Raw genomic sequence first — 27,559 nt, 5'->3', positions numbered from 1 at the left:
CTTGGGACGTGTCACACGTGCACGCGCACTCCTACTCCTGTGTGTGCAGCTCCGTTTTTCTCCGCCTGCCTTCACAATGGCTGCTTAAGAGTTCAACACACCTGTGATGTAGCCTGAAGATCAGGAGGGAAGGACATCAAGCAGGTTGAAATTCACTTAAAAACATGAGCAGAAGTATGCTGGTCCCAGAGGTGAGGCCCTGGATTTGATGTTGTAATAGGAGGATGTCTGTTTTCCTCCTCTGTCTGCAGTCAGACCTTTTCTGATTCCTGCCCCCCTGACTCTTCACCCTACAGCCCACAGTTTTCCTGCATTGCTGTTGGGTACTGGTTTTATTTCCTGAAAGTGGGCACAGTTGCAGAGTGGGACTGAGAATTCACTCCAGGTCCAGGAGACTGTCCTGGAATAGATGATGGAAGGCAAGGTCCTCAGGACATTGGGAATGTGCTTGGATGTGTGCACATGCCACACGCTAAGTCATGGGTTCTGGGTTCATGACACCTTCTTCACACTCAAGGACTTACAGTGCCTTGTGCCTCCTAAGGCTACCAGGTCCCTCTACCTTTCCTACTAATGATAATGATCTGCTGGGCCCTGTTTGACACCTGCACCCCCTGTTCACTTTCCAGGTGTTTTCCTCCACTCTCTCACTTCCCTTCACCTTCTCACTGCAACAGAACCTTCCAGTCTGTTTTTTCTACCTTTCAGCTCTGCTCCACATTTCTTTTTTGCAGACCTTCCCAAGACTCACTCAGTCCTGCCTCAGCACCGTTCTTCCTCCCACTGCAGAGAGAGGGCGCTGTCTCTACTCTCCTGTGTTGCCTCTGCCTCTGGTGCCTCACCTGGGGTGCAGGAGATGCTTTGCTTCCTTCTCCTGGTAGGGTTCCACAGGTAGAACTGTGACTTGGACATTTGCTCCCTCACACTCCTTCAATTGACAGACTTATTCTAAACACCTGTGGATTGCTTGGGAAGACAGAAATAAAGTGCTCTGAGGGAATTTAGGCAAGTCATAGAAGAGTCCAGAGGAGGTGACTCTTTGAATCCCAAGGGAGCACAAGGGAACAATGTCCCTTCCCCCAAGGCCTGTGCAAGGGCAGGAGGGGATGATAGATGCCTGGTGTGGAGTGTGGAGTAGAGAGAACGGGACATGGTGAATTCAGACTTGGGGCTTTCCCCTAATCATGAGCCAATGTGGGTACCACCTGGGGTGTCTGGACTCTTCCTCACTCACTGTCTTGACTGCAGGGGCTCTTTTGGGACCAGAAACCTTGCTTGTGACTGGCAGGCTCAGATTTAGATGACCTTTCCATGGAGTTAAATTCTGAGATCACTTCATTTCCATCCTCTCTGGAATCTGCTGAGTCGTTGCTTCCATTCCCTTCCTTCCAGGCTAAGTTGTTTTAATCAGGCCTAAACCCAGGGTGAATTTTACTTCCAAATCCCCAGAAAGACAGATAACTACCTTCTTCACCTTGTGCCTGCTTAGGTTTCCTGCTGTCCCTCCGGTTGTCTAACTGCTCAGGTAAGGTAAACAATGACAGTAGCTCTCATTCAGTGTGTACAGGCAAGGGTCTGAATCAGATGTGGCACCTAGCCCATGTCTTGGAGTAGGCATCAACATTCCCAAACTTAACCAAGGAGGAAATGGAGCTTAGAAGGTAAATCATTTGGTCAAGATCACTGGGTTAGGAAACCCCAGAGGCACAATGTAAACTGTGCTCTCTTTCCTACACTTGTGCTCCTAGGTTTTGAGCAGAAAGGAACTTTTGCAGTTTCCCTCAGACCTGTCATTGTATAGGTGAGCAAGTGGAGGCCCGAATGAGGAAGCAATGTGGCCAAGGAGGCCCCATTCCTCACTTCTGCAAAATCCATCCCCAACCCCTGACTCTGACTCCAGGTGCTTCCCGCCTCCATCCTGTCAGGGTCCAACCACCACCTCGCTCCAAGTGGACAAGGAGCCAGCTGCTCACTGTCCTCTGGAGACTTTGACAAGAGACCAGAGTGTCCACGCTCCATGCAGGAAAACCATGGATGTAAATCCCATCTCCGAGCCAGGGCTCACTGGCCACCCCACTCTCAAGCCCTTGACTAGGGCTCCAGGGGCCATGGGAAGGAGAAATGTGAGTGTGGAGAGTTTGCAGTGTGTAGCTGCACTAGGGAAATGCGCAAGGATATGAATAAATTTGAATAATAATGAGGGCAATGCCTGAATTAATAATGCTGGCTGCTCACCTGACCCACCCTTCCCCCAGGATCTCAGCACCTGCCACCCTCATCCCTCAAAATGTGAATGAGCCTTTCCTTCTTTAGGAGAAGTCAGGACAACAGAGGTGGGGAGCTGTTCACAAGTATGTGGGAGAAAAACACTGTTTCTAATTTCCTGGTTCCCTGTAGCCCCAAAGAGCTGAACTGATGGTACACTTAACCAAGAGTGAAAAGACTGCTTGAGATTATATTGTCCTCTGGCCACCAACCTGCTTCTCAGTCCCCTTTGTGGATGTCCAATGTCTAGGGACTTGGAGGGAGGACAGAGTGTGGCCTCTGGCCTTGGGAGAGAGGTTCCTATTCCAGAAGAACAGATGGGACAAACACCCCTCCCACCTGTTCCCCTGGATCTCCTGACACACGAAAACATGGGCATAAACCCTGATAGCATGAGACAGGAAATCCTGCGGATAGAGCTGCACCAACAGGGATGAGCCTGGGATCAGCTGGGATGCCCAAGGAGCCAAGGGTCAGTTTAGGAGGGTTTCCTGGAAGCAGGCAATGTGGAGTGGATTTGGGAAGAAGGGAAGAAATGGGGCTGGAGGAGAAAAAAGAAGGAAGAGGGCTGGGGATTTGCTCAGTGACAGAGTGCTTGTCTAGGCCCTGGGTTCAATTCCCAGCCAAAAAAAAGAAGGGAGAGAATAAGATTAGGATTCTGGGGGACTGAGGTCACAGTTCAGTGACAGAGCAATTGCCTCACACATAAAAGACCCTAAGTTCATTCCCAGCACTGTAAAAAATGTAAACAAACAAACAAAACTAGGAATGTCAGCAGTGGCTTAGAAAGAGGCACTGAAATGTTGAGAGGTGAGTTACCTTCATTCCTTTACCAACAGAAGCAATGGCAAATCAGAAGAATTTGGGGAAGATGAGTTTGGAAAGGATTGGATTTGGGGATTGTTGGCTCTGCAGAGACGTGGGGAAGTAGGAGGGACAGAAGAGGAAGGACCCCCTGAGTTCTGGGGAAAGCCGATTTGGTTACCTTGGTGTGACGGATTAGGAGATGGCAAAGAAGCCCGAGGCCTCTCCCTCTGCTCTCCTCTGGCCACCCCACCTCCTCCCCTCTCCTTGCCCCACAGTCCAGCAAAGAAAGCTGATGCCCACTGCTCTTCCAGCTCTGCGTAGAGCCCAGGGCTGTCGGGCCGACCAGTGACGGGAGAGAGCTGGTGGGTGGGAGCAGTGGGGGAGAAGAAACCGCAATCCAATTCCCTGCTCCATTTAGGCTCCACAATTAAAGGCAATTACTCTGCAGTTCTCTAATCAAATGCTCCCGGCCGAGCTGCCAGCCGGGCAGCCATGTGTAGCTCCTGCAGCCGGAGGGAGAGTGGAACAAAGTCACACGGACTCTCAGCTCTCATGGTGCAGGAAGCTGAGTGTGTCCAGGTGTGTCCACGTGTATACCCTTGTGCCCTGGCACTTGGGTCAAGGGGTAAATGCATGGATCAGGGCCAGTGTGCCAAAAAGTGGGCTCAGAACTACTTTGTTTTGAACCTACTCCCCATGCAGGAAGCTTCTATGCACACATATGGCACATGGACAAGCCTGCCCTGTAGAATCTACCATTCTGCACTTGCTGGATGCGTGCATGGGGGAATCATAGTTGCACACATGTTGATTCATGACGTGTGTCCAAGAGGAGTCATGGGGTTGTGTTCATGTGTATGGATGGGCCTGAGTCCCAAGGACCTGGTAGGAGTTGAGGGGTAGACTGCAGCATTACCAGGGGCTTTTCTTACAAATGCATTGTGCATGAACTTGGGTGTGTGGAGATGTAGTAGGTGGGGTCTTAGACGAACAGCCTAGGACCTGAAGGACAGCCACTCGGCTTTCACCGCAGCTGTACTAATAACTCACTGGGTGTCTGTGGTTAGGATCCTCTTTTTCCTGGACCTCAAAATGAGAGAGTTGGACCATACCCATCTCTAGGGCCTTTATATAACACTGCACCACCACTGTGATTTCTAAGCACCTCAGCTCCTGAAACCCACTCCCCTGGGCCACAGAGGGAGAATGGAAAAAAGGGCACTCACGTGACATCTTGGAAGGATGGGGTTGGTGCTGAAATGGGGCAAGGGCCAGAAGGTCCTCCTCCCTGGCCCGAGGCTGTCTCCCGTCCACCTTTTCTCAGGGTGGAACCCTGAGAGGGGTGGCCTCTTGGTTGAAGACCCTCTCATTTCCTTACACAGTACTCTCTTTGGCTTTGCCAGGGACCCAGACCCGCTTCAGCCAGGAGCCAGCCGACCAGACTGTGGTTGCCGGACAGCGGGCTGTGCTCCCCTGTGTGCTCCTCAACTACTCTGGGATCGTGCAATGGACCAAGGATGGGCTGGCCCTGGGTATGGGCCAGGGTCTCAAAGGTGAGTGGGGCTGCCCAGCCACCCAGCTTTCCTGACAGCCCCATTTTCACCCCTATTCCCAGCTTAGACTTGCGGCCTCTCTCCTTTCTTTTCCTCGGGAAGCTCTTGGCCTCTCCTCTCCATCTCCTCCTGAGCTTTGTCCTGTCCATCCTGCATCTTTGCCTTTCCTCCCCACTGTGGAGGCTGAGGAAAGCCAACCCCAAGCCTGGGAGATCAAGGGAAACCAAGAGACCTCTGCATAAGACAGACAGACAGACAGACACTGTGAGGTGCTGCAGGCCGACAGGTCAAACAGGAGATGTTGGGACAGTACCGTCACCTGCATGCTGTCAAGCTCCAGCACTTCCTTTGTCCCCTCAAGTGCATCACACAGGCTGGCTCTGCTCCAGCTTCCCCCGACTCAGGCTGCATTTGCTCAGAGGCCAAAAACTCATTTTAATATCAGCCTGAGCACTTATTTAGTTATTCATTCAACAAGCGTTTATTAAGCACTGGCTATATAGCCAGTGTTGAAGAAAACAATGATTCAGTCAGAAGCAAACAAACAAAAAATCCTCCTTTATTCCCAAGCAAGTAAAGAGATCTGTGGAAAGGCCACCTGGCAGAACGGGTGAGGAGTCAGGATATCTAGGCTGTAGTCCTGTCTTTGCCACTACCAGCTGGGTGATCTGGGAAAGTCCCCTCCCCTCACTGAGCCTTGGTTTACTGCAGTGTGAAACAGGTCTACCACTCGCTTTGAAGGTGTGCCTGCCTTCAAAGTGCATCTGTGGGTTTTGCAGTAAAGGAGAGAATGTGCCTTGTGAAAACATATTGTTAGCTGTAAAGTACTATAATAGCGTATGGAAGGACTGTATATTTCTGTTCTTACTTTTGAGGGGGTTGAGATTACTTGCTGTGGGTTCCAGGTATTAGCACAGGTTGGGGAAATTTGTGTGGAGCAATCTATAGAAAGGGTTTGGTGCATCTATTGATGATGGAAAGAGAAAGAAACTAGGAGAGAGAGAGAGAGAAAAATCAATAGATATGGAGTGAGAAGGATCGATAGCCTCTGGACAGAGGGAGATAATGGGAGGGAGCTGGTGGTGGGAGGGCAGGAGAGTGGGCTGGGATGGGTGGGAGCCTGCGGGGAGGAGGGTACGGGAGACTGAATGAGAGGCCCAAAGGCTCAGAGGCCCACTGAATTCAGCCCTTGTCCATACAAGGAACCAGGGCTCTGGGTAGGGGCTCCTTCAGAGAGCTGGAGGACTCCGCCTCATCACCCCTCCCCTGGTGAGTGGTGGGGGCAAGACTGTGGCCGCCTTGGGCTTCCCGCTGCCCTGCAAGTCCCACAGAGGCGCCCCCAGTGAGCTCATGTCTGTGCTGCGGTGCCCTATATTTCCTAGCGCCCACACACTCTCCCTCTCTCCTTTTCACCCTGCTGGCTGCCTTTCTCCCCCTCTCCCTTTGCTATCATTATGAGAGACATTTGTCTGCAAACAGCTTCGGAGATTTCATCTGCTCCTGCTCATCTCCCTGCTCCTGCTCTCCCCTGGCTTCTGCTCTCCCCCCTGTTCACCCCTCCTGTTTTATGGCTCCCAGTCTCGCCTTGGGGGGTCCTGACATTATGGAGTCTGGCACTTCATGATCTCACCTGCCAACCGTGCCCCAGGAGAGGACAGAGGAAGATGTGCTGGCTTGGGATGAGTGTGGGTACTGACAGGAGATGAGATGTTGGGGGAGAATGAGTCCTTGGGACACGGTGGTCCTGGCTCCAAGGCTGGGCCTCATCCTTTCTGTTTCTGCAGCTTGGCCACGGTACCGGGTCGTGGGCTCTGCGGACGCCGGACAGTACAACCTGGAGATCACAGATGCCGAGCTCTCTGACGACGCTTCTTATGAGTGCCAGGCCACGGAGGCTGCCCTGCGCTCCCGGAGGGCCAAACTCACTGTGCTCAGTAATGACCCAGGGCCCCTCAGTGCCCCCAGACCCTTGTCTCTCCCGCTTTCCAATTCCCTTTTTAATTCTGCAGCTTCTCCCTCTCTTCCTGGCCTCATCCCTGTCCCGCTGTCTCCCTGGTTCTCTCTCCTTCCTTAAATGGCTTCCAAAAACCAAATGCAGATGAAAAGTGTTTAGGGGGCTGGTGGCCGTGCAGGTTGTGTGGGCCTCTGCTCCAGCCTTCGCCCAGGCCACTCCGGGGGCCCAGCCCCACCTCAGGACTTAATGCTGTGGAGACAGGGCTGTCCTGAAGGAGAGGAAGAGTTGGGATGGTAGAGATGTGGTCCCTCCCTTTCCCAGCTCACGTGGCAGTCAGGACTGGGGTCAGAGAGTCTCTCCTTCCTCCCTTCCACTCCTCTCCATGGCCTCTGATCCCCAGCAATGGCTCTTTGCTCCTTTTCCTCTAAACCAGCCCTTCCAGCCTCAGCTGCCTCCTCCCTCTCCCCTGATCTCCCTTTCTCAGTGCTGACCCCTCCTCTTAGATTCACCTGGGCCTCCTCAGGGAACAGGGAGCTGGAAGGAATGGACCTGAGGGCTGGACCCCAGAGGGCCGGGGTGCTCCAGGCTGTAGCTGTAGGAGGGCTTGCCTCTAGGAGCCCTGCTCCCTGCAGGAGTCCATTGGGGGGAGGGGACAGAGCAGATGTCCCTCTATGGTAACCCCTGGGGCCATGTGCATAAGGAAGGGACTCTCCTGCAGGAGGCCCCGGGAATGAGGCCAGCCCTGGCACGCCCTTCGCCCCTCTCTCCAGGCCTCCCATCTTTCTGCCTCTCTAGCTTCATGGTATCGAGGTGCCTCGGCCTCAGTTCTGCTTGTCTCTGACGTGAACCTTTCTGCCTGTGACCCTCTGTTCCCTCTGTTGATTTTTGTCCCTATCTCTTTCCTTCCTCCAAATGGATCTATTCTGCTTCCCTCTCTTTTCCCTCCCTGTAACCAGAAATCACTGAAGTGGGGACTAAGGAGAGGAGCTGAGCTTGAACACCAGGATGCTTTCTATTCAGAGGGAAGAGGAGTGAGAGTGTGACAGGTTGTCTGGGTGGGCTGCTGGGAGTCCAGAGACCTGGGTCATTTTGATCCTAAAGAGGTCACGACCCCTGGGCATAGGGTTTCTCATCCATAATGTGGCACAGTGACGCCAGCCTTTTTTAGCAATTGCCGCCTCGCTGCTCCCTGCACAGGGAGCTGTAAACTGTGAAGATCTGGATAAGTGCGAGGTGTCAGGATAAGTGAGGCCTGGAGGAACCCAGCAGCTGGTTTCTTTGGATGTAAAGGCCCCAAAGGACTAGGATTCAAGGCTGGTTGGTGACTTGCTTTTCCTCTCTAGGACTAAAATAGGAAGAGTAGCCAGGAGCAGGACTGGGAATGGAGAGCGGGAATTAGAGCTGAGCACAGGATGCCAACGCATCATCTTGCATCTTGTAATGCCACGCTGGGCCAGGCGTTCCAAGGGAACCACGGCTTAGGGGAAATTCTTCCTTCATTTACCCTCCCTTACTGCCTCTATTTTGGACCCTGGAAAGTGCTACTTCTGCCTTGGAGAACTCCCATAATAATGAAGGGTCCTGATGCTCTTCACTTCTCTCTCCAACCCCAGTACAGAAATGGAGAGATAAAGATGAAGAAAATCCTACTAGGCACCTAGGTGTGGTGGGAGCAAGGGCTTATAATGGCCTCCATTGACTTGGCTGTCAAGGAAGACTTCCTGGAGGAGGAGGAGGATATCAAAGGGAACCCTAGATGGAGGAGTACCTTGTTCAAAAGCTTGTAGGTCAATGAGCGTGTGCTGCTTGAGCAAGGAAACTGGCTTGTGGGAGGGTGTGGTCAGTGTTGGGTGGGGTCTTCCTGGCCTGACTTGAAAGGATGATTGGAGCCAGGGAAGGCCTTAAAAGTTAGAACTGCCAGGGAGGTAGGTTTAGTCCAGCTGCACCTTTCCCTTGACTCTGTCCCCTCCTGGTCTCTTTCTTGAGCGCTGAAACACCTGGCAGAGGCACCATACAGAGATAATAAGAAAGCATGACATTTCTTTTCTTTTCTTATTTTGCAGTACTGGGGATTGAACCCAGGAGCACTGTACTCCTGAGCTACATCCCCAGCTCTTTTTGCTTTTTGTGTTTTTGAGATAGGGTCTCACTAAATTTCCTGGGCTGTCCTTGAACTTGCGTTCCTCCTGCCTCAGCATCCTGAGCGGCTGGGATTACAAGGCATGTGCCACTGGGGCCCCACAGAAGGCATGCTATTTCTTGCAGCCCTCCTGCAACCAAGAGCCTTGCCTCCTGGCAACCTGGGGCCCAGAGACTGGGCAGGGCAGAACTGAGGAGGGGGCTGTGCCCTGGACCTGGGATCAGCCTTCCTACACACCAGCCTCATAAACTCCCCTCATCCCCAGCCAATGTGCCCCTTGCCCCCCCGCACCTCCCCAGGCCAGCCATCTTCACAGAATGAACTTTCACTCTTCCTTACAGCAGGCTTTGAGAGGAGGCCTCCGGCTCCCCCACAGAGGCAGATGCAGACATGATATAGATCTGCAGACCTACAGCTCATTATTCACAGCAATAACAACCAGAGTGCACTGCGATGAGCTCAGCTTCGGGGTCGGGCAGGCCTGCTTCACATCCCAGCTCTGCCACCGAATTCACCCTCACGGCTCTGAGTGCATTAGCGTAACCTTCCCAAGCCTCAGTTCCTTATTGGTAAATTGGGGTTAATGATATTTCCATGAAGGATTAATGAAGTATACCTTGTGGTAAGGTAAAATAAAAACATATACGGGAAACCCATGGCTGACAGAAGGTAAACTTCCAAGGAAGGCTGAAATTATTGTTGATCATGTTACACTTTACAGGTGGCTTCACTTCCTTGATCTCGTTTTACCTCCACAACAACAACTCTGGGGAGTCGGTATCAATGTTATTTTTGAAATTTTATAAATGAGGAAATAGAGGCCACTGACACATGTGCATACTGATATACATTTAAGTCATAAATCCTAAGACCGTGTTCATATGCACGTGCACACGGGGACTCCTACATTCTAACAGCTGGCAGAGAGATACTGCTGTGACTTTTTTTTTCCTTTGCCCAGATACTGAGGGCAGTGATGGGCTCATAGGGAGTAGGCAAAGAGTTTGAAAGATTCTAGAAAAGGGTGGGCTGGTGGCAGAAGTGACAGATGGATAGTTCTTCCCTGAACAAAGGGAATGGAGAGCTGATGGGAGAGCTCGGGAGGTTATCCTGCCTGCGGGAGGGGCCCCACACAATTGGGTGTGTGTGTGTGTGGCATCTCCACCTGTAGAAGCTCAGGGCTCTGATTATCCATGACCTTACTTCCTGGTATGACAGCAAGATGTGACCGTTGAGGGGCCCTTGGAAGACCAGGAGACCCTGAGAGGCAGCCCCTCACCCATTTCTCTCCACATTTCTCTAGTTCTCAAGCTGTTTCCCAACTGCATCCCCAAACCTGCCCCCATCTGGCATTGGAACCAGATACACCAGGGTGCAAGGAGTTGGAGCTGGGGATTCAGGACAGTTAACCAGACAGGAGCCAGGGGGTGGGGAGGGGATCAAAGTGAACACATTTTACATATCACAAGAGTCTTACACAGTAGTCTACATCTACGTACAGCATCTCACTGACACTCCAGTGAGTAGGCATTATGATTCTGATGAAGAAACTAAGACTCACAGACCCCAGAAACTCGCCCCAAATCACAAGGGAGGCAAACAGGTGCCGGGATCTGAAACCACAGCAACTTGATTCTAAATTCCATCCTTTTCCCAGAATACCATGTGGCGTGCTTGAGTTGCACAGAACACTAGGACAGGGCTATAAGTGGTTCATTGCTACTGGAAACCCCAACATACGGAACCTCATTTCACAAACTCTAAGCCCTTCCTCCCCACGCTCCATGAACCTCCTGGAGTCTCCTTTCAAGGGTCCCATTTGGAAAACTCCCTCAGCGTCCTCCTTGTCTTTTCAGAAAGAAGGGAGGGGGCAGCGAGCGTGCTGGCAAACGCCTGTAATCCCAGCAGCTCGGGAGACAGAGTCAGGAGGATTGCTAGCTCAAAGCCAGCCTCAGCAAAAGCAAGGCACTAAGCACTCAGTGAGACCCTGTCTCTAAATAAAATACAACATAGGGCTGGGGATGTGGCTCAGTGGTCAAGTGCCCCTAAGTTCAATCCCCAGTATCCCCTGCCAAAATTAAAAGCCAAAAAAATCTTTTCTTATTTCCAGCTGATCATCACTGTGTGCACTAAAAAGATTATAATCAAAATCCTCCTGCCTTTATCCCATCAATTGTCCATTTATTAATTCAGCAAAAATCCCCCCAAGTGCCTGCTAACTACCAAGCTCTGGCTAGACATTGAGGGTTTAGAGTAAATAAAAAGAGCCTGTGCCCCAAGGGAACTCACAATCTGATTCACCTGAGCATTTAGAAACCTGCAGAGATTTGGGATAGAGAGGCCCCTTCAGTATTTGCCAGCATCAGATATCTACAATTTGATTCTTTAAGTATTTAGTAGAGGGCTGATTTGGTCTAGGCACTGGAAACTATATTAATATTAGTAGGGCAGGGTCTCTGCTTTCCAGGGGGTAACAGTTTTGGTTGGAATATAGTTAGATAATTATTGCAAGTAACTCAAATACAGATAAGAGCTGTATCTAGTTAGCGCTGAGAGCTGTGGGTGACCAGCTGGGGAACAGGGCATGAGAAACTTGTGTAGCAACTGAGGCTTGGGCCCCGGTGGCAGCCATGAGAGAAGGGTGTACCATCGTGAATGGGGTGCAGAGCTGCAGGGCCTGACTGAGGACCCCAGAGCCAGGGTTGAGGTGCTGGGCACTCACCATGTTCAAGGCCGCTGCAGGCATTGAAGGTGTGTGAGCAGGGGGGTGGCAAAGTCTTAACTGTGCCAAAGGGAAAATGAGGTGCTGTGGAGTTGCTATAAAAGGCTTGCCCATCTGGTTGCCCCAAGGCAGAGGAGCAGGCTGGAGGGGATGGATGTAAGAAGCCCTGTGGGGGTAGACACCCTTCCCTAGGCTGTGAGCTGTACTCAAAGCCTGAGAGCCCAGCCCTTTCCTGAGTTTGAAGCTATCGCTCCATCTGTAGTGTGTATCCACGAGCCATGTGTATATATGAGCCATGATGCGGGGTATGGTACCAAAAAATGACTCAGACTTGGAGATGGAGGAGGATGCAGGGATGCCTCTGTGGACAGAGGTTTTGGTCAGGAACGCGCTGTTGGCTGCAGCCTGGGCTGACTCTGCTTTGCTCTCCCCCGCAGTCCCCCCGGAGGACACCAGGATTGATGGAGGCCCTGTGATTCTGCTGCAGGCGGGCACCCCCCACAACCTCACATGCCGAGCCTTCAATGCCAAGCCTGCAGCCACCATCATCTGGTTCCGGGATGGGACGCAGCAGGAGGGTGCTGTGGCCAGCACGGTGAGACCCTGCCCTGCCCTGCTGGCTTCCTTTGGTCCAGCCCTAGGTCACCTTTCCTTCCCCGCAGGGGTTTAACCATAGACTGGGGAGAACACAGATGTGAGAAGGGACCCTTTCATTATACACTAGAGAACAGAGCTGGATTCCCAGGTTCACTGTGCCATTTAGCTGAACAGCAATGAAGAGTAGTAATAATAGCTGCCATTGATTAAGCACCTCCTGTATGCCAGGTGTGGCACATGATAAGCACTTTCTGGACAGTCTCCTTTAATCCTCACACAAGTCCCAGGAAGTAGGTGCTACTTTGAGCCCACAAAGGGGTAACTGATAACCAGAGAAGTTGCATGCCTTGCCAAGGTCACACAGCTGGCCAGTGGCACAACTGGAATTTATACCTGGGTCTGACAGTGCTTTCTCTCCACAAATCACTTCTACCTGCTTCCTTCAGCATCAGGTTGGCACACTATCCCAATCATGACAACTAAGAGGTTGGGGAAGCAGGGATTACTGCTTATGTTTTATTGATAAGGAAGCTGTTGCAAAGAAAGACAGTAAGTGACTTGCCTGAGATCACGTGGCAAAATTGATGGTAGAAGCCCTTCTGGTGGTGCATGCCTATAATACCGGGGACTTGGGAGACTGAGGTAGAAGGATTGCAAGTTGGAGGCCAGCCTCAGAAACTTAGGGAGACTTTCTCAAAATAAAAAATGAAAAGGGCTGGAGTGTAGCTCAGTAGAGTACCCTTTGGTTCAATCTTGGATACCATGAAAAAGAAAAAAAGAATCTTTGTTTCTGGGGTTCCTGGGCTAGCCATGGGAAACATATGTGTGTACATGTGTGCCCAGACCTTTGCTGAGCGCTGCAGGAGATGCTTCTCAGTGTGGGAAAGAGAATGTTCTTCAAAGGATAAGCCTAAAGGATTCTGTCTTTAGCTCTACTCTTAACACAGTGTATGACCTTGAAAAATTCCTTCCACTTCTCTGTGACCTTAGTGTCACCATTTTATAAGTGGTCATTTGGCCTCAGTAGTTCTTAACCCTTTACCACCAAGGACTCTGTTATTTTTCTCTTGTAGGGTACATGTTTCAAAATATTTTGGCTGCTGGGGATGTAGCTCAATGGTAGAGCAATTGTCTAGCATGTGTGAAGCCCTGGGTTCAATCTCCAGTACTGAAAAACAATATATATATATATATATATATATACACATATATATGTGCATATATGTGTATATATGTGTATATATATATTCACATAAAATCTGTCAAGCAAGTCAATTTGTTATGGTATTTCTTGTCCACCCTTTTCATATTTATTTAAGCCTCTGGCACTTTAGAGCAACATGAGTGTTACTGTACTGTCACCGCCCCCAAAGATATATGTATGATTGTCAAACTGCAGGACCTTACCTTGGTTCATGGCATCATTTCCCTTAGGCAGTTTACAATATGGAAAACAGCTGGAGGGCTCTTGTGACCACTTTTGGGGACCTCTGCTTGCATGTCACGGAGCCAGTGTGAATCTTTGAGTCTATGAATCCCTTCCCTAAATTCAAGGATTTTACAGGTTAGTCGGAAAGACCCAGCACTGAAACACACCCAGTGAACCAGGCTGGATGTGCCTAGAGCTGTGTGTAGGACAACCTGACTGTGAGAGGCCAAGTTCAGGCTCAGAGTCCTGAAGCCTGGGCTGACCCCAGGAGGCTCTCCAGAAGAGAAAGGCTCGCACTGGGCTCAAAGAATTCCAAGAATGAAGCTCAATGCTACAAGGGAAACTGTACATCACAAAGTGAATTCTTGTGCAAGCTATGAACTTCAGTGATAATATGTCAATATTGGTTCATCTGTTTTAACTAATCAATTAATTTATATTTGAGGTACCAAGTATTGAACCCAGGACTTGTCTATGTCCAAGCTATACCCCCAGTCTCTTTTTTTTATTATTATTTTTTAATTTGTTCTAACTTGTTGTACATAACAGTAGAATGCATTTATACATTTTGATAGATCATACATAAATGGAGTGTAGTCTCTAATTTTTCTGATTATACATATTGTAGGATCACATCAGTTTTATTTTGAAACCAGGTTTCACAAAGTTGCTGAGGTTGGCTTTGAACTTGTGATCTTCCTACTTTAGCCTCCCAAGGTGTTGGGATTACAGGCATGTGCCACCACACCTGGTTATTGTAATAAATTTATCACACCAGTGCAAGATGTTAATAATGAGGGAAACTGTGAGGTGAGAATATATGGAACCTATATTCTGCTCTAAAATAATAAAGTCTGATAAATAAAAAACAACAACAGCACATCATGATGCAGAAGTTGGGAGCAAGGGAGGGAGCTGAACTTTAAAGTCCCCCATCAGCCCAAGCTCAGCTCCCAGTGGTCCCCTGAGAGCAGAGAATTTTTGGCTTGACCATGTCACCCACCCTTGGCCTTCCCAGGAACTGCTGAAGGATGGAAAGAGGGAGACCACCATCAGCCAGCTGCTCATTAACCCCACAGACCTGGATATTGGACGTGTCTTCACCTGTCGCAGCATGAATGAGGCCATCCCCAGTGGCAAGGAGACTTCCATTGAGCTGGATGTGCATCGTGAGTGGGATCCCGCAGAGGGGCAGTAGGGGCTGTGAGGTGGGGAGGGGATGCAGGCAGCCTTTGAGAAGCCCAAAATAAGCATCCCCCGGAGGCCCCAGGACAAATGTTCCCTTCCTTGTCTTCAGTTTTCTGGTTGGAACTATGGGCACTGAGGGCTGACAGAAGGGATGTTGTAGTTGCAGAAAATAAAACACAGACCAGCAATGCCTTATCCACATTTCCAAACGAAAGTGATTTAGGGGCAAAACCTGAACCCAGGTTCCTCACAGTCTTATTTAACTTAAGCTTCTGCTGGGTGTGGTGGCACATGCCTATAATCCGAGCAGCTAGGGAGGCTGAGGAAGGAAGATAGGAAGTTCAAGGGCAACCTTGGCAACTCAGTGAGACCCTGTTCCAAAATACAATTAAATAGAACTGAAGAATGTGGTTCAGTGATACAGTGAACATCCTTGGATTCAATCCCCAGAACTGCCAAAATAAATAATAAATAAAGTGGGTTATATGTTTCACTTCAGATGTATTTATATGTCACTATGTGACATTGCCCAAATGCTGCTGGGGGTTTTGCATAGTCGAGTCTTTCTAAAATTTTGAAAAATTCCAATTCCAGTCCCAAGGGTTTCAGATAAGAGATTGTGGACCTGTACCTGCTTCTTGGAGTTGTGAGAATTAAATAAGTTAGAGTATAAGAACACCTAGTATGGGGTATACTTATCTGGTGGATACTCAGTAAATTCCCTCTGCCCAGGGAAACATGGGGGTGCCAGCAGCAATTTGGGGATGCTCCCATCCTTTCCCCTTGTAGTGAGACAAGCGAGCCCACACTGACGCCTAGTGGCCATCATATGTCATTACATCCATCGAATAATTTGTCCCTTGGGTACCATCCTTTATGGTCAACCACCCTTCCACCTATATAGAAAAGATGAGGGAGATGATTTATTCATTGGACCTAGTGTGCTACAAACCCAAATTCTCAGATCATACCAGAATGGCGAGGTCTGAACATATGTGCTAGGGAGAGAATAAGAAATTCAAGGGACAGAAAAGACCCTGACTTCCTGTCCCCTACTTTGCAGACCCTCCTACAGTGACCCTGTCCATTGAGCCACAGACGGTGCAGGAAGGCGAGCGTGTTGTCTTCACATGCCAGGCCACAGCCAACCCTGAGATCCTGGGCTATAGGTGATAGGGTCGGGGCTGGGAGCACTCTGGGAGGGATAGTGGAGAGGCTCTTGAGACCAGGAGGTGGGGGGTACTGCAGAGGCCAGTGTTCCTGGATGTAATGGAGAGCGTGCCAAGTCCTGATCCCACTTCTGCGTTGCATCCTCCCCCAGGTGGGCCAAGGGGGGATTCCTGATTGAAGATGCCCACGAGAGCCGCTACGAGACAAATGTTGATTACTCCTTCTTCACGGAGCCCGTGTCTTGTGAGGTCCACAACAAAGTGGGGAGCACCAACGTCAGCACTTTAGTAAATGTCCACTGTGAGTAGCTGAAATGATAGGGACAGGAAGAAAGAGCCTTAAAAGGGTGGAGGTGGAGGGGAGAAAGGATCTATGCAGCTGAAGGAAGTAAGATGGGGAAACCATCAAGGGGAGGTAACCGGGCAGGGGCAGGAAGGAGAGACTGATGAGCTTTGGACCTGACGAGTTGCTTGTGTTTATCTCAGTTGCCCCTCGGATTGTAGTTGACCCCAAGCCCACAACCACAGATATTGGCTCTGATGTGACACTCACCTGTGTCTGGGTTGGGAATCCCCCTCTCACCCTTACCTGGACCAAAAAGGACTCAAACATGGTAAGAGTCTCCCTGGCCATTCTGAATACTGGGAGGAAGGGGTATGACCCTGGAGGTCTAGCAAGGGGCAAGGAGGGGGCTGGGATTCTTTTTCAAATTGAACCTGGGATATATCTAGGGTTCTGGGATTTGGAGGAGAAGGACAGTGGCTTGCAATCAGCCCTACCCCTGCTCACTCAACAGCTGACCAGTTCAGAGGCTGTGGGAGGGACAACCTGGCCTATGCATGGGATGCAGCTGGTGGGGGAGGAGGAAAGAGGGCCTGAGGTGACATTGCTTTGGTGGCAAAAGAGCCAGTAAATTAATGGTGCACAGGAAAGTGGGGAAGCTGGAATGACTCACTAGAGAAGAGAATGTCGGATTCCACAGCTCTAGAGACCCACTAATGTGGGTCTAATGACAGTTTGGACCAGAATGGTAGGAAGAGGAATTTCAGAGTAAAGTGTCCTACCTGGTTTGGCAATAAACACACTAGAGGAGATCATTAAAAGGGACTTTATCTTAAAATTATTGCAGCCTCCACCTGCCCTCTCTGGCCTCCACTCAGTCCCTGCCCACTCTTGCACAGATGATGCATTTAAGTGCCAGTGTATTTAGAGTCAGGGGATGAATCAGATGGACTCAGGATCTCCGTTTCCCTTCTGGGAATTCACATGTGGCCCTTCCTGCTTTCTTTCCAATGCCTCCAATGCGGGGCCCTCACGGACCTAGGGGTCCAGGCCTCCTGGCTCCCCACCCGAGGCTGCTCTCTCTGCCCAGGTCCTGAGTAACAGCAACCAGCTGCTTCTGAAGTCGGTGACCCAGGCAGATGCCGGCACCTACACCTGCCGGGCCATTGTGCCTCGCATCGGAGTGGCTGAGCGGGAAGTGCCACTTTATGTGAATGGTGAGTGACCTGAGTGGGGTGGGGGTAGGGGCTACTGGGCAGGACCTGCAGGTTCTGACTGGCCCTAACCATGTCTTCTTGCTCCCAGGGCCCCCCATTATCTCCAGCGAGGCGGTGCAGTATGCTGTAAGGGGCGACGGAGGCAAAGTGGAATGTTTCATAGGGAGCACTCCACCACCCGACCGCATCGTGAGTGCTGGGACCCAGCCTGGACCCCAACCCCTGCGCCTGCGCAGCCTCCTCTCGCCTCCTCTGGCTTGGTGCCTTCAGTGTCCCCACCCCCTTTCCTGGTCTTCTAATCCTTTACCTTTTCTGTTCCTCTATCCCACCTCCTTCTTTAACCAGGAGCAAATCCCATTGCGTTTTGAACTTTAGTGTCTTGCTCTATAAAATGGAAATAGCACTATCACCCCTTACCTGTAAGACTGCGGTGAGAAGTAATTAGACAACAGGTGTGGTGAGGCTGGTGGAGCCCCTGGTCCCTGTGAGCTCCCCTCGCCTGCTCATCGCCTGTGCTTTCACGTCCCTCCTGATCTTTCATTCCTTTCTCTTCCCTTCTCCCTCCTCCCCTTGCCTTGCTTGCTTCCTCCCTCCCCACGGGCTCTCCTGTCCCCCCTGCCTATTCTTCTCTCCCTTCTGCCTTCCTCCTACCAACCCCTTACCACTCCTCCCTCTTCTCCCCGACACCATGAGCCATTAATTCGTTCCATGACCATTAACCGTCAAACCCCTCATCACATTTAATGACCATTTGGCTAACTCCAGGGCTGCCCAGGGACACTTCATTACCACGGCCGCCCGGGCAGCGGACCACTCAGCTCCTGGGGGGCAATCTTTGCAGAGCTAGGAGGATTGATCCCTGGAAAGGAGCCAGTTAGTTCTTGGCTGCTCCCCTTCCTTAGCTCCACTCTGTGGGTGAGGACATGGTGGTGGTGGGGTACCTGGCTGGGAGGTCAGGGAGGCTGGGGTCTAGGGGATGATCCTCCCTAGTTCCTGCCTACCACAAGAGCCTGTGATGGGTCCGCAGTGCCAGCATGCAGGTTCTTGTGGGTTGGTTAAAGGTAGGGCTAGCTGCAGTTGTAGCTCAGTTGTAGAGCACTTGCCTAGGACATGTGAGGCACTAGGTTCGATCCTCAGCACTACATAACAATAAATAAATAAAATAAAGTTTTTTGTTTGTTTGTTTGTTTTTTTTTTTTTTTTTTTGCGGTACTGGGGATCGAACCCAGGGCCTTGTGCATGCAAGGCAAGCACTCTACTGACTGAGCTATCTCCCCAGCCCAAAATAAAGGTTTTAAAAACAAAAACAAAAACAAAAACAAAAGCTAAGGCTAAAGATTGAGTTATGGAATCCCAGACTCCAGAATTGGAAGAAATTTTGAGTATTGTTTATTGCTAGCCTGATTTTCTCATTTTACAGATGAAGAACCTGAGACCTAGAGAGGGAAAGAGAGGCCACACAGGGATTCACGGATAGGAGAGAGCCAGGATTGAAGCCCAGGGTCCTCAAGTCCCAATCCAGAACTTTCTGTGCAACATCTGGGGTTCCCTTTGTTGGGTCAGCTGCATCCACATCACTTGGGATCATAATAAAAAGATCCCTAGATCTCTTCCCTGGAGACTCTCCTTTTTACAGAATTTCCCTAAGTAAATTTGACATTCTCCATATTTATGTTTGGAAGCCAGTGCTCCTCTTAGAGTGGAGATTCAATGCCAAGGGTTTGAGGCATTAGGTTTGTGATGTTATAGCGTGAGTGACTTTATAGAGTAAGTGTTGGTCTGGGCTTAGGACACACAGGGCAAGTGGGAATGAGGGTGCGAGAGGGAGGAGCCGGTGACACCTGGGCAAATGCTTCTGCCACTTCCTCCTTTCTTACCGCCTTCCTGTCCTCCCCACCCCAGGCTTGGGCATGGAAGGAGAACTTCCTAGAGGTGGGGACCCTGGAACGATACACGGTGGAGAGGACCAACTCGGGCAGTGGGGTGTTGTCCACCCTCACCATCAACAATGTCATGGAGGCTGACTTCCAGACCCACTACAACTGCACTGCCTGGAACAGCTTTGGGCCAGGCACAGCCATCATCCAGCTGGAAGAGCGAGGTGACTGGCCGTGCTGGCTGCCCAGCCCCGCACAGGGCAGCCCGGGGATTCTGCTCCCTCTTCTCTCCAGGGCAAGGCTCAGAGAGAGAGAGAGAGAGAGAGAGAGAGAGAGAGAGAGGACTCCTTCTCTTGAGTAGCCCTACCAGCTAGCCTTGGTGCTCAGTTGGGAAATTTGCTCTCTTATGAACATTTATTGAGCATCTTTATGTGCCAGGCTCTGCAGTAGGGGCTGCAGGGACAGTTGTGAATAAGACAGAGTGCCTGGCCACAAATAACTTTCAGCTTAGTGGAGGAACTTACAGAGTGGAAGCAAATGAATTCGAATAGAGAAAAATGATCTGTACAAGGGAGTAATGCTACCTATCTCATTGGGTGTTTTGTTAGGATTAAATGAGACAATATTTACAAAATGCCTGGCATATGACAGGTGCTCAGTAAGTTTGGGATCCCCTACTGCTTCGAGAATCCTTAGTCTGATAGGAGAGATGTGTTCCCTCTTTCAGGCACTGCTGGCAGGATGGATTGCTGTTGACTTTTGGACATCCTCAAGTCTGACAAGGAAAAGACAGCATTTGTTTTTGTTTTTGAGAACTAACCATTGACATTGGGTATAGGGAACCATAGAAAATGACTAGATCTCATCGATTTAGATTTAGCTGAGGATGCCACAGGGTGTGATGTGGGTAGGGAGAGGAGAGTGGTGTGGCTGGGGAAGGTGACTAGAGAGTGGAACATAGATGGCAGATCAGTGTTTGGAGACAACTGTCCCCAAGCAGGGAGGGACCCTGCCCAGGAAGGAGGGACCATACTTCATGGTCAGGTGAACCAAAAGAGAGGGGCAGACAGACTAACCAAGGGCCAGAGTCAAGCTGATGCCCAGCTGCAGGGATGGGACACAGCCATGAACTCAAGTCTGGTCCAGCTAAAGCACTACAATCCAGCAACAATCCAGACCTCCCTCTCCAGTGCAGCCTGAACTTGAACCTCATATGGTCCACAAGCTCAGTCACAATTAAGGCTTGTACACCATCCAGGGTTGCCACTGTAGCTCATGGCCCACACTGAGCTCAGATCCCCAGTATGGCTCCACCCTCACCCCTGCTCCTTTCCTTCCCCTATCGGAAGAGGTGTTACCTGTGGGCATCATTGCTGGGGCCACCATTGGCGCAGGCATCCTGCTCATCTTCTTCTTCATCGCCTTGGTGTTTTTCCTCTATCGACGCCGCAAAGGCAGTGAGTATGGGCCCTGTGCACACCTGTCCCCACTGCCCCTTCCAGGGCACACGGCAGAGAGCACCTGTGATGGGTGAAGGGGGTGGCAGCTGAGCTCCCCAGCTCGTGGGGGCTGGAAGCAGCCACTGCAGAAAGCGCCTGAGCCAGCTGCATCTCCCCACGCCAGGTCGAAAGGATGTGACCCTGAGGAAACTGGACATCAAGGTGGAAACAGTGAACCGAGAGCCACTCACGATGCATTCTGACCGGGAAGATGATACTGCTAGCGTCTCCACGGCGACCCGGGTCATGAAGGCCATCTACTCGGTGAGGTTCCTGTTCTTCCCCAGCTTTGTGCCCTCTTCACACTCTCAGGACCAGCTCCACCAGCTCTCTGAGAACTGCAGTTGCTCTCACCTGCCTCAGTTTACCTTGGTCCTGCCATACACACTCCCACACAAAAACTCACACTTCCACCCACACGGACACTTACACACTCACCCCTACCTCCACACACACATGCCAGGTTAGTTTCTTTCCAGCAGAGGACAGGCAGGGGTGGGATTCCCTTAGGCTTCTTTTGTCCCATCTTTCTGCCACACAGAGTCAGACTTGGACATCCTTAGATGTTTTCTGCTCCAACCCCCTCATCACTGAGATGAGGAAACAGCCCCAAATAGCAGCTCACATACACAAGGTCACACTGCATGTTAGCAGCGGAATTAGTGCTGGGTAGCCAGGGGCAGTGGCACATACCTGTAATCCAGAGACTTGGGAAGCTGAGGCAGGAGGTGTTCAAGCAAGCCAGCAAGACCCCGTCTCAAAATTAAAAATAAAAAGAACTGGGGCTGTGGCTCAGTGGTAGAGCACCCCTGGATTCCATCCCCAGTACCAGGAAAAATTAATGCTGGAAGCCAGTCTCTGACCTCTTCCTACCACATCCCAGTGCCTCTGCTGGGGGAAGATACAGAATGCAAGTCTGCCTCTGACCCCAGACCTTTCCCTTAGCAGGTGACCTCTGGGCATGGGGACGGGGTTGGCGAGGGGGGACAAGAGCAGGGCCCCCACCTCCTGACACCCGCTCCTGCCGCTCTGCAGTCCTTTAAGGATGATGTGGATCTGAAGCAGGACCTGCGCTGTGACACCATCGACACTCGGGAGGAGTATGAGATGAAGGTGGGAAAAGGGCTGGGGCTGGCACAAGGACTGACTGGGAAATAGGGTCCGAGAGCCTGTGGGTGGCGGAGGTCTGTGGAAGGAACAGTGGGGGTAGAATGGCACTGAGGGAACAGGGGAGAGCCAGACTGGGAGGCCCAGAAAGCCATGGTGAGACTGATCCCATCAAGAGGAAACTCCAACCTCCATCCTCTTCTCTCCTCCTCCCCCAGGACCCCACTAATGGCTACTACAATGTGCGTGCCCACGAAGACCGCCCATCCTCCAGGGCAGTGCTCTATGCTGACTACCGTGCCCCTGGCCCTGCCCGTTTTGATGGTCGCCCCTCATCCCGTCTCTCCCACTCCAGCGGCTATGCCCAGCTCAATACCTACAGCCGGGCCCCTGCCTCCGACTATGGCCCTGAGCCCACAGCCCCTGGCCCTGCTGCCCCTGCTGGCACCGACACAACCAGCCAGCTCTCCTACGAGAACTACGAGAAGTTCAATTCCCATCCCTTCCCCGGGGCAGCTGGGTACCCCACCTACCGACTGGGCTACCCCCAGGCCCCACCCTCCAGCCTGGAGCGGACCCCATATGAGGCGTACGACCCCATCGGCAAGTACGCCACTGCCACTCGATTCTCCTACACCTCTCAGCATTCGGACTACGGCCAGCGATTCCAGCAGCGCATGCAGACTCACGTGTAGGGACCAGAGCATGGCTGGGGCATCTCTGCGGGGCAGAGGAGAAGGCTTCTCACAGCTGTTCCCTGATATTCAGGGGCATTGCTAATTGCTCCCTTCTTGGACCAGCCTTCCTCCTCCCACCATGGCAGGTGGGGAGCAGGTCTCCCAGAAACACCCCGTCCCGAGGATGGTGCTCTGCGCATGCCCCAGCCTCCTGGGCCTGCCCTTCCCTCTTCTTCGGGAGGTTGTGTCTCTTCTGACCTATGCTCTTGTTGACCCCAGCATGGGGACAGGGAAAGTCAAGGATGGGGAGAACAGAGGGGGCACTTTTTAGCATTCCCTTTCTATCCCACCCCTCTGGTCTCCCATAAGTAGACAGTGGGTACGCAGGGGTTGGCAGGCTTTGACCTAGGGGTCATTTAAGTATGAGAGCGGGTGGCTCTGGCACCCTGGCACTCTGGGGGTAGCCCAGTCGGTAGGTGGGGTACCCACCTAGACAGATGGAAAACAGGATAGCCCATCCAGTCCCTTTGTTTGCTTTTATGTCTTAGATGCATCTGTCCCTTAGGGCACTGCAGAAGGGACCTTGGGTTTATGTTGGCTCTTGTCTACAGAACAACCCTGGCACTGAGTTCAACTCCAGCCTCCACTCGGCTGGGATCAAAATGCTGGTCACTCTAGCTGTCACTGTGGACATCTGTCTGTCAGCGTGCAGAGGGATCCAGAAATCTCCAGTAGCACAGCTCCCTTCCCTTCTTCCCCTGCTGGGGCCAGCCAGATAAGTTGCAATTGTGGTGGAGAAGGAAAGGTCAGGACCCTGTCCTGATTGATCAGCAAAAGACCACTGTGCGCTGTGTGGCAGTTCCCAGAACCAACACTAGAGGGAGGCACTCAAGCCCCTTTCTCTCCCCGTCTGCCCCATTTCCTCACTTTAACCCTTGAACCTCCTCTGGGAGTAGTAGGTTGAGGTAGGGGTGTTGTAGGCTATTTTTCAAAAGCAACAAAAAAACAATTAAAACCTCATTTGGAAAGAAGCTGTAGGGGTTACCCCGCCCCAATACAAGTCCCAGTGGAAAGAAAAAGGGATACCTGTTCTTCTCCACCAAGTTCCTGGCACCCTCCATTACCCTTTCAGTCTCCAAGCACTTTGAATCCATTTTATACATTCAGGTGGTCCAGGTGGGCTCTGACAGGGTTAGGGAAGGGCATAGTTCTCTGACTTTGCTGTCGTACCCTAAGCCCCACCAGCTGGTTAGGGCCCACCTTCCAGCCGGGCATGGGAGATGTTCTCTCCAGGGAAGTTTTGGTTTAAGTGTCTTTCCCCCGCCTTGGACCAATCAGATTCCTTCTTCCACTTCAGTGCCTTGAGTGTCTAGCTTTGGATGACCATCCCTGTGTGGGCGGTTGTGCAGGGAGCGGTACTTGGGAAGCTTCAGACAGGCTGTCAAGTGTTACTGTGTCAGAGGAGAGCCAGGTGAGGGGACCTGGAGCGGAAGCGGGCCTGGTAGTGGCTCTGAAGGAGAACTCAGTGCTGATCGGATGGAGAAGGTGGCGCGGAAGGTACTGCAGGCATTCCAAAGCTCGTGCTCTTGTCCCACCCCCACGTGCACGCATGCCCACACACATTCCACGCAATCGCTTCTCAACCACCACCTTCTGACCAAAGAGAACAGGCGCCCCAAAGAGAATCTGTACCCTTGCCCAGGCCTTGTCTTCCCAAGGAGCCGCGTCTGCAGTTCGCCTCCCCACCCACTGCCAGCCCGATGAGAGGGGAGCTTCGTTGCAACTCCCAGAATCCTCCTTGCCCTTTCTCGGTGGTCACCATTCATTAGTCATGTTCGCTTTAATGAGTTACATGCTCATCAGCCACGGGCCATCACCACCCTTACAGATGGGTCTGTGGGGTGACATTCCCAGCCATTCCCTTGCTGGTGAAGACCACGTAGTACCCGGGAAGCCAGTAGCTGCAGTTCCAGCCTGTCTCTGCATCCTCCTCCGCTTCAGTGGGACAGTCCCTGTGAAATGGGACCTACCTGCGACATTTGCAGGTTTCCAGCTATAGTCCATCCCTGGAAGCTCATACACTCCTACAACATCCTTTCATGGGAGCACAGTGAGAAGATGTCCAGAATGCAGATTCCTGTGCAGATAAATTTGTGCAAATTTTCATAGATACCAGAAGCTATGGCTAATTCAAACTAATTCAATTTAAGTCTAAATAGGGTGACTCTTAAAACAGGAGTATTCAAAAAAAATATTCGTTTTTGTTTGAGATTTGGCCAGATTCTCATATCCTCTTTTGGGGTTTAAATGGTGGGAACTGCATGGTGAACCAAGTGGAATAGCTTATCTAGGGAGGGGAAGATGCCCTTGAACAGGGGGTTCTATTATCTGAAGCTGTAGTTCCCAGCAGAACTTGGCAATCCTGATTCCCTTTAATGTTACCATTTAGTGGGAAGAGAAAGGGGCTAGTGGTCAGGAGATCCAGAATCCAGTTCTGATGCTGTCATTTATAGTGACCTGTCCTGACCTCTATGTTCATCTCCTCCAATTTTTTCTGTCCTGCAAAATGAGGGGATAGAGTTGCACAAACCTGTAATGATTCTGTTTTTGCTTTGTTCACTTGGGGAGGTATGGTGAGGGACTGTGCTTCTCTGACAAGGAGTTGGGAGCAGTAAGCAATTGGTGAGGGTTGGGGAGCTGAGGGGTTCTCCCCTATTGAAAGAAGCTTTCACCATGTGCTCATTATCTTGTCAGAAGTGTTGTGAATTAATTTCTACTAGGAACCCCTTTATTGCAAGCAGCAACAGCTACCCTAGTTTTCTGTGCTGCTCCCCACATGATTCTGACAGGTTTGCAAAGGAGACTGACTAGGGAAGGGCATGGTGGATTTCCTTTACTTGCTCCCAGGTTACAAGCATCTCTTTGGTTGGGGGTGGTGATGGGTCCTCTGGAACACTTTACAGCCCAAAGGACAGCTCATCCTGCTTACTGAACAAGGCAAAGCCTACAGTCCCAGCTGTCTTGAGCTGGGGTGGGAATGGGTCCAGCTGACCCCTTTGAGGGAGCAGGTAGAGGGAAGAGGAGGTCAGTGGTTTTGACATAAGCTTTGGGTCTCAAAGAGATTCTTATTACCTTGGATGACCTATGGTCTCAGCTTGTGAAGTGCCCAGACTGCATCCTAAATACTGGATCCCTCAAAGTCCAACCATAGAGTTTGCATGAAACGAAACCCATCATGGTGAGAAAGGACAGCAGTAGTCAGGGATGAGATCAGTACTAGGCTCCCTCAATTATCAAACTTGGAATGAAAGGTTAGTTTGACCACCCCGTGTCCCAGCCGTACTCTCTCCTCATCCAGCAGTTGCTGCTTTCCTTAAAATTTTGAGGGAAGCCTTTTCTGCCTTTCAGGATGGGGCACGGTTGCAGGGTTGTCTCTGGCCCTCCATCCCTGTTGTGAAACTGCAGACACTGTCAGGAGCATCAAGTCCTGGGCTCCTTAAAACAGTCAGATGGTCTCTCCATACACCTGGCCACAAACAGCAAGGTTAGACCATTGGGGTTCGATGAAACCCTTGTTAAAGCCAAGACCCCAAATGGGAATGAGCTGACTTGGTCACAGCCTTCATTCTATGGCTGAACTACAGGACCTCCCAAAGCCACCCCAGGCTCAGAAACCCTGGTCCTCTATCATTTCAGTTCCGTGTGACCTGAGGCAGGTCATTGCTCTGTGCCTCTGCAGGCGATTCTACGTGTTGGAGAAATCACTCCAGAGAATTAGTAAGGCTCCTGACCCTGGTGTGCCCAGTGCGGAGGTGATGGGGGAACAATGAGGTACACAGACAAATCGATGTCATTAGAAAGACATTTATTTTTGTGAAAAGGCTATAAAATTGGCATCTATAGATCTCATTCCCTTCTCCATTCCCCTCATGGTATTTCTCTCGTCAAAGTCAGACTGTTTCTGAGGTCATTAACTCACCTCTGGCAGCTTGGTTCTGACACTCAGCCTCTGGGCTGGTGAGGAGAACAGAGATGTGTGGCTTGGGAGATTTCTGAATTTGGGAGATGGGGCAGAATCCCATTTTCTCGCATCACTGTGAGGGAACTCCAGGCCCTGCCGCTGGAGAAATAATTGCTGCACAGAAGTCACAGGCCATAGTGGGCAGTTCTGGTACAAGCCTGCCCTTAAAAATAATAACAACAATAATAATAACTCCATGTGCATAGAACTGTCATTCATTCCTACCAGTCTGCTGTTCCCCATCCCTGGGCTTTTTGCTGGGCCCTGACCACTGGTCTCTGCATTGGTGGGTCAGGGTCCTTCCTATTGGCTTCTGGAGCTTTCAGATTCAGCACCTGGGAACACACAAACTCTGGGGAAAGAATAGCCAAATTGCCAATACAATCAAACTTTTGACACAATCTCGTTAGCAATAGTGACCCAGAAGATTTTTGCTGCCTCCAACTTCACCAGGAAGAGGCCCAAGGCTCCCTGTGGTCACATTTTCTACCCCTTTCTTGGGATTGCAACCTCTATTTCTGGCTCCAGTTGAATTTTCTCTGCCCAAATCCCAATAAATGGATCCATGAAGATAATTAAGAGAAGAAGAAAAAAAATATTATTTTTGTTAGGACAAACCATCGTAGATTTTTAGCAATGTGTATTTGTGTGTCCCTCACACCTTTTCCTATTCTGCCTTTTTTTTCTTTTTTTTTAAATATTATGTACTATATTTTTAGTCTCAAACACACTATATATTATATATATTTAATTTTTTTATATATATAAATATAAATGTTTTAAAAAGTATGATGTTTTGTGTCATTTAATACACAAGCAACTAGATACTTAAAAGCCTGTCTGGTTTGGAGTGAGATGGTCCAGGTTTGGGAAAAAGATTGGAGAGGCTATATATCTGTGTCACCTCCAGGCCATTGTGGCAAACATCTTATTCACCAGTTTGTGACTATTACAGAACCCTGAGGCCAGTTACAACAGTTCAGGGATAAATACTAGGAGCTCTGGGTTTTGTTGTTTGTTTTGAACATAGACTCCCAATGTTCTGTACCCAGCC

At 50.7% G+C, this 27,559-nt stretch overlaps 1 protein-coding gene across 2 annotated transcripts in view; it reads left to right on the top strand.

The window, feature by feature from the left end:
- Kirrel1 (kirre like nephrin family adhesion molecule 1) overlaps nucleotides 1-27,250 on the top strand; it is a 109,084-nt gene extending 81,834 nt beyond the window's left edge. The window contains exons 2-16 of one of the 2 annotated variants that reach the window (XM_047562098.1): nucleotides 4,476-4,625; nucleotides 6,410-6,559; nucleotides 11,879-12,036; nucleotides 14,486-14,636; nucleotides 15,719-15,824; nucleotides 15,977-16,125; nucleotides 16,311-16,438; nucleotides 17,150-17,324; nucleotides 17,413-17,513; nucleotides 19,227-19,425; nucleotides 20,551-20,658; nucleotides 20,825-20,964; nucleotides 21,649-21,813; nucleotides 22,026-22,316; nucleotides 22,963-27,250. In XM_047562098.1, coding sequence (XP_047418054.1) covers nucleotides 4,476-4,625; nucleotides 6,410-6,559; nucleotides 11,879-12,036; nucleotides 14,486-14,636; nucleotides 15,719-15,824; nucleotides 15,977-16,125; nucleotides 16,311-16,438; nucleotides 17,150-17,324; nucleotides 17,413-17,513; nucleotides 19,227-19,425; nucleotides 20,551-20,658; nucleotides 20,825-20,964; nucleotides 21,649-21,813; nucleotides 22,026-22,316; nucleotides 22,963-22,977 — 2,186 coding nt within the window. In that variant the 3' untranslated portion in view covers nucleotides 22,978-27,250. The other variant, XM_047562095.1, reaches the window with a different exon arrangement.
- Nucleotides 27,251-27,559: the final 309 nt, after the last annotated feature.

Source organism: Sciurus carolinensis, chromosome 1, assembly GCF_902686445.1.
Source record: "Sciurus carolinensis chromosome 1, mSciCar1.2, whole genome shotgun sequence".
Lineage (NCBI taxonomy): Eukaryota > Metazoa > Chordata > Mammalia > Rodentia > Sciuridae > Sciurus > Sciurus carolinensis.
Note: the sequence above shows the minus strand (reverse complement) of the source record. Positions and strands in the feature narration are given on the sequence as shown.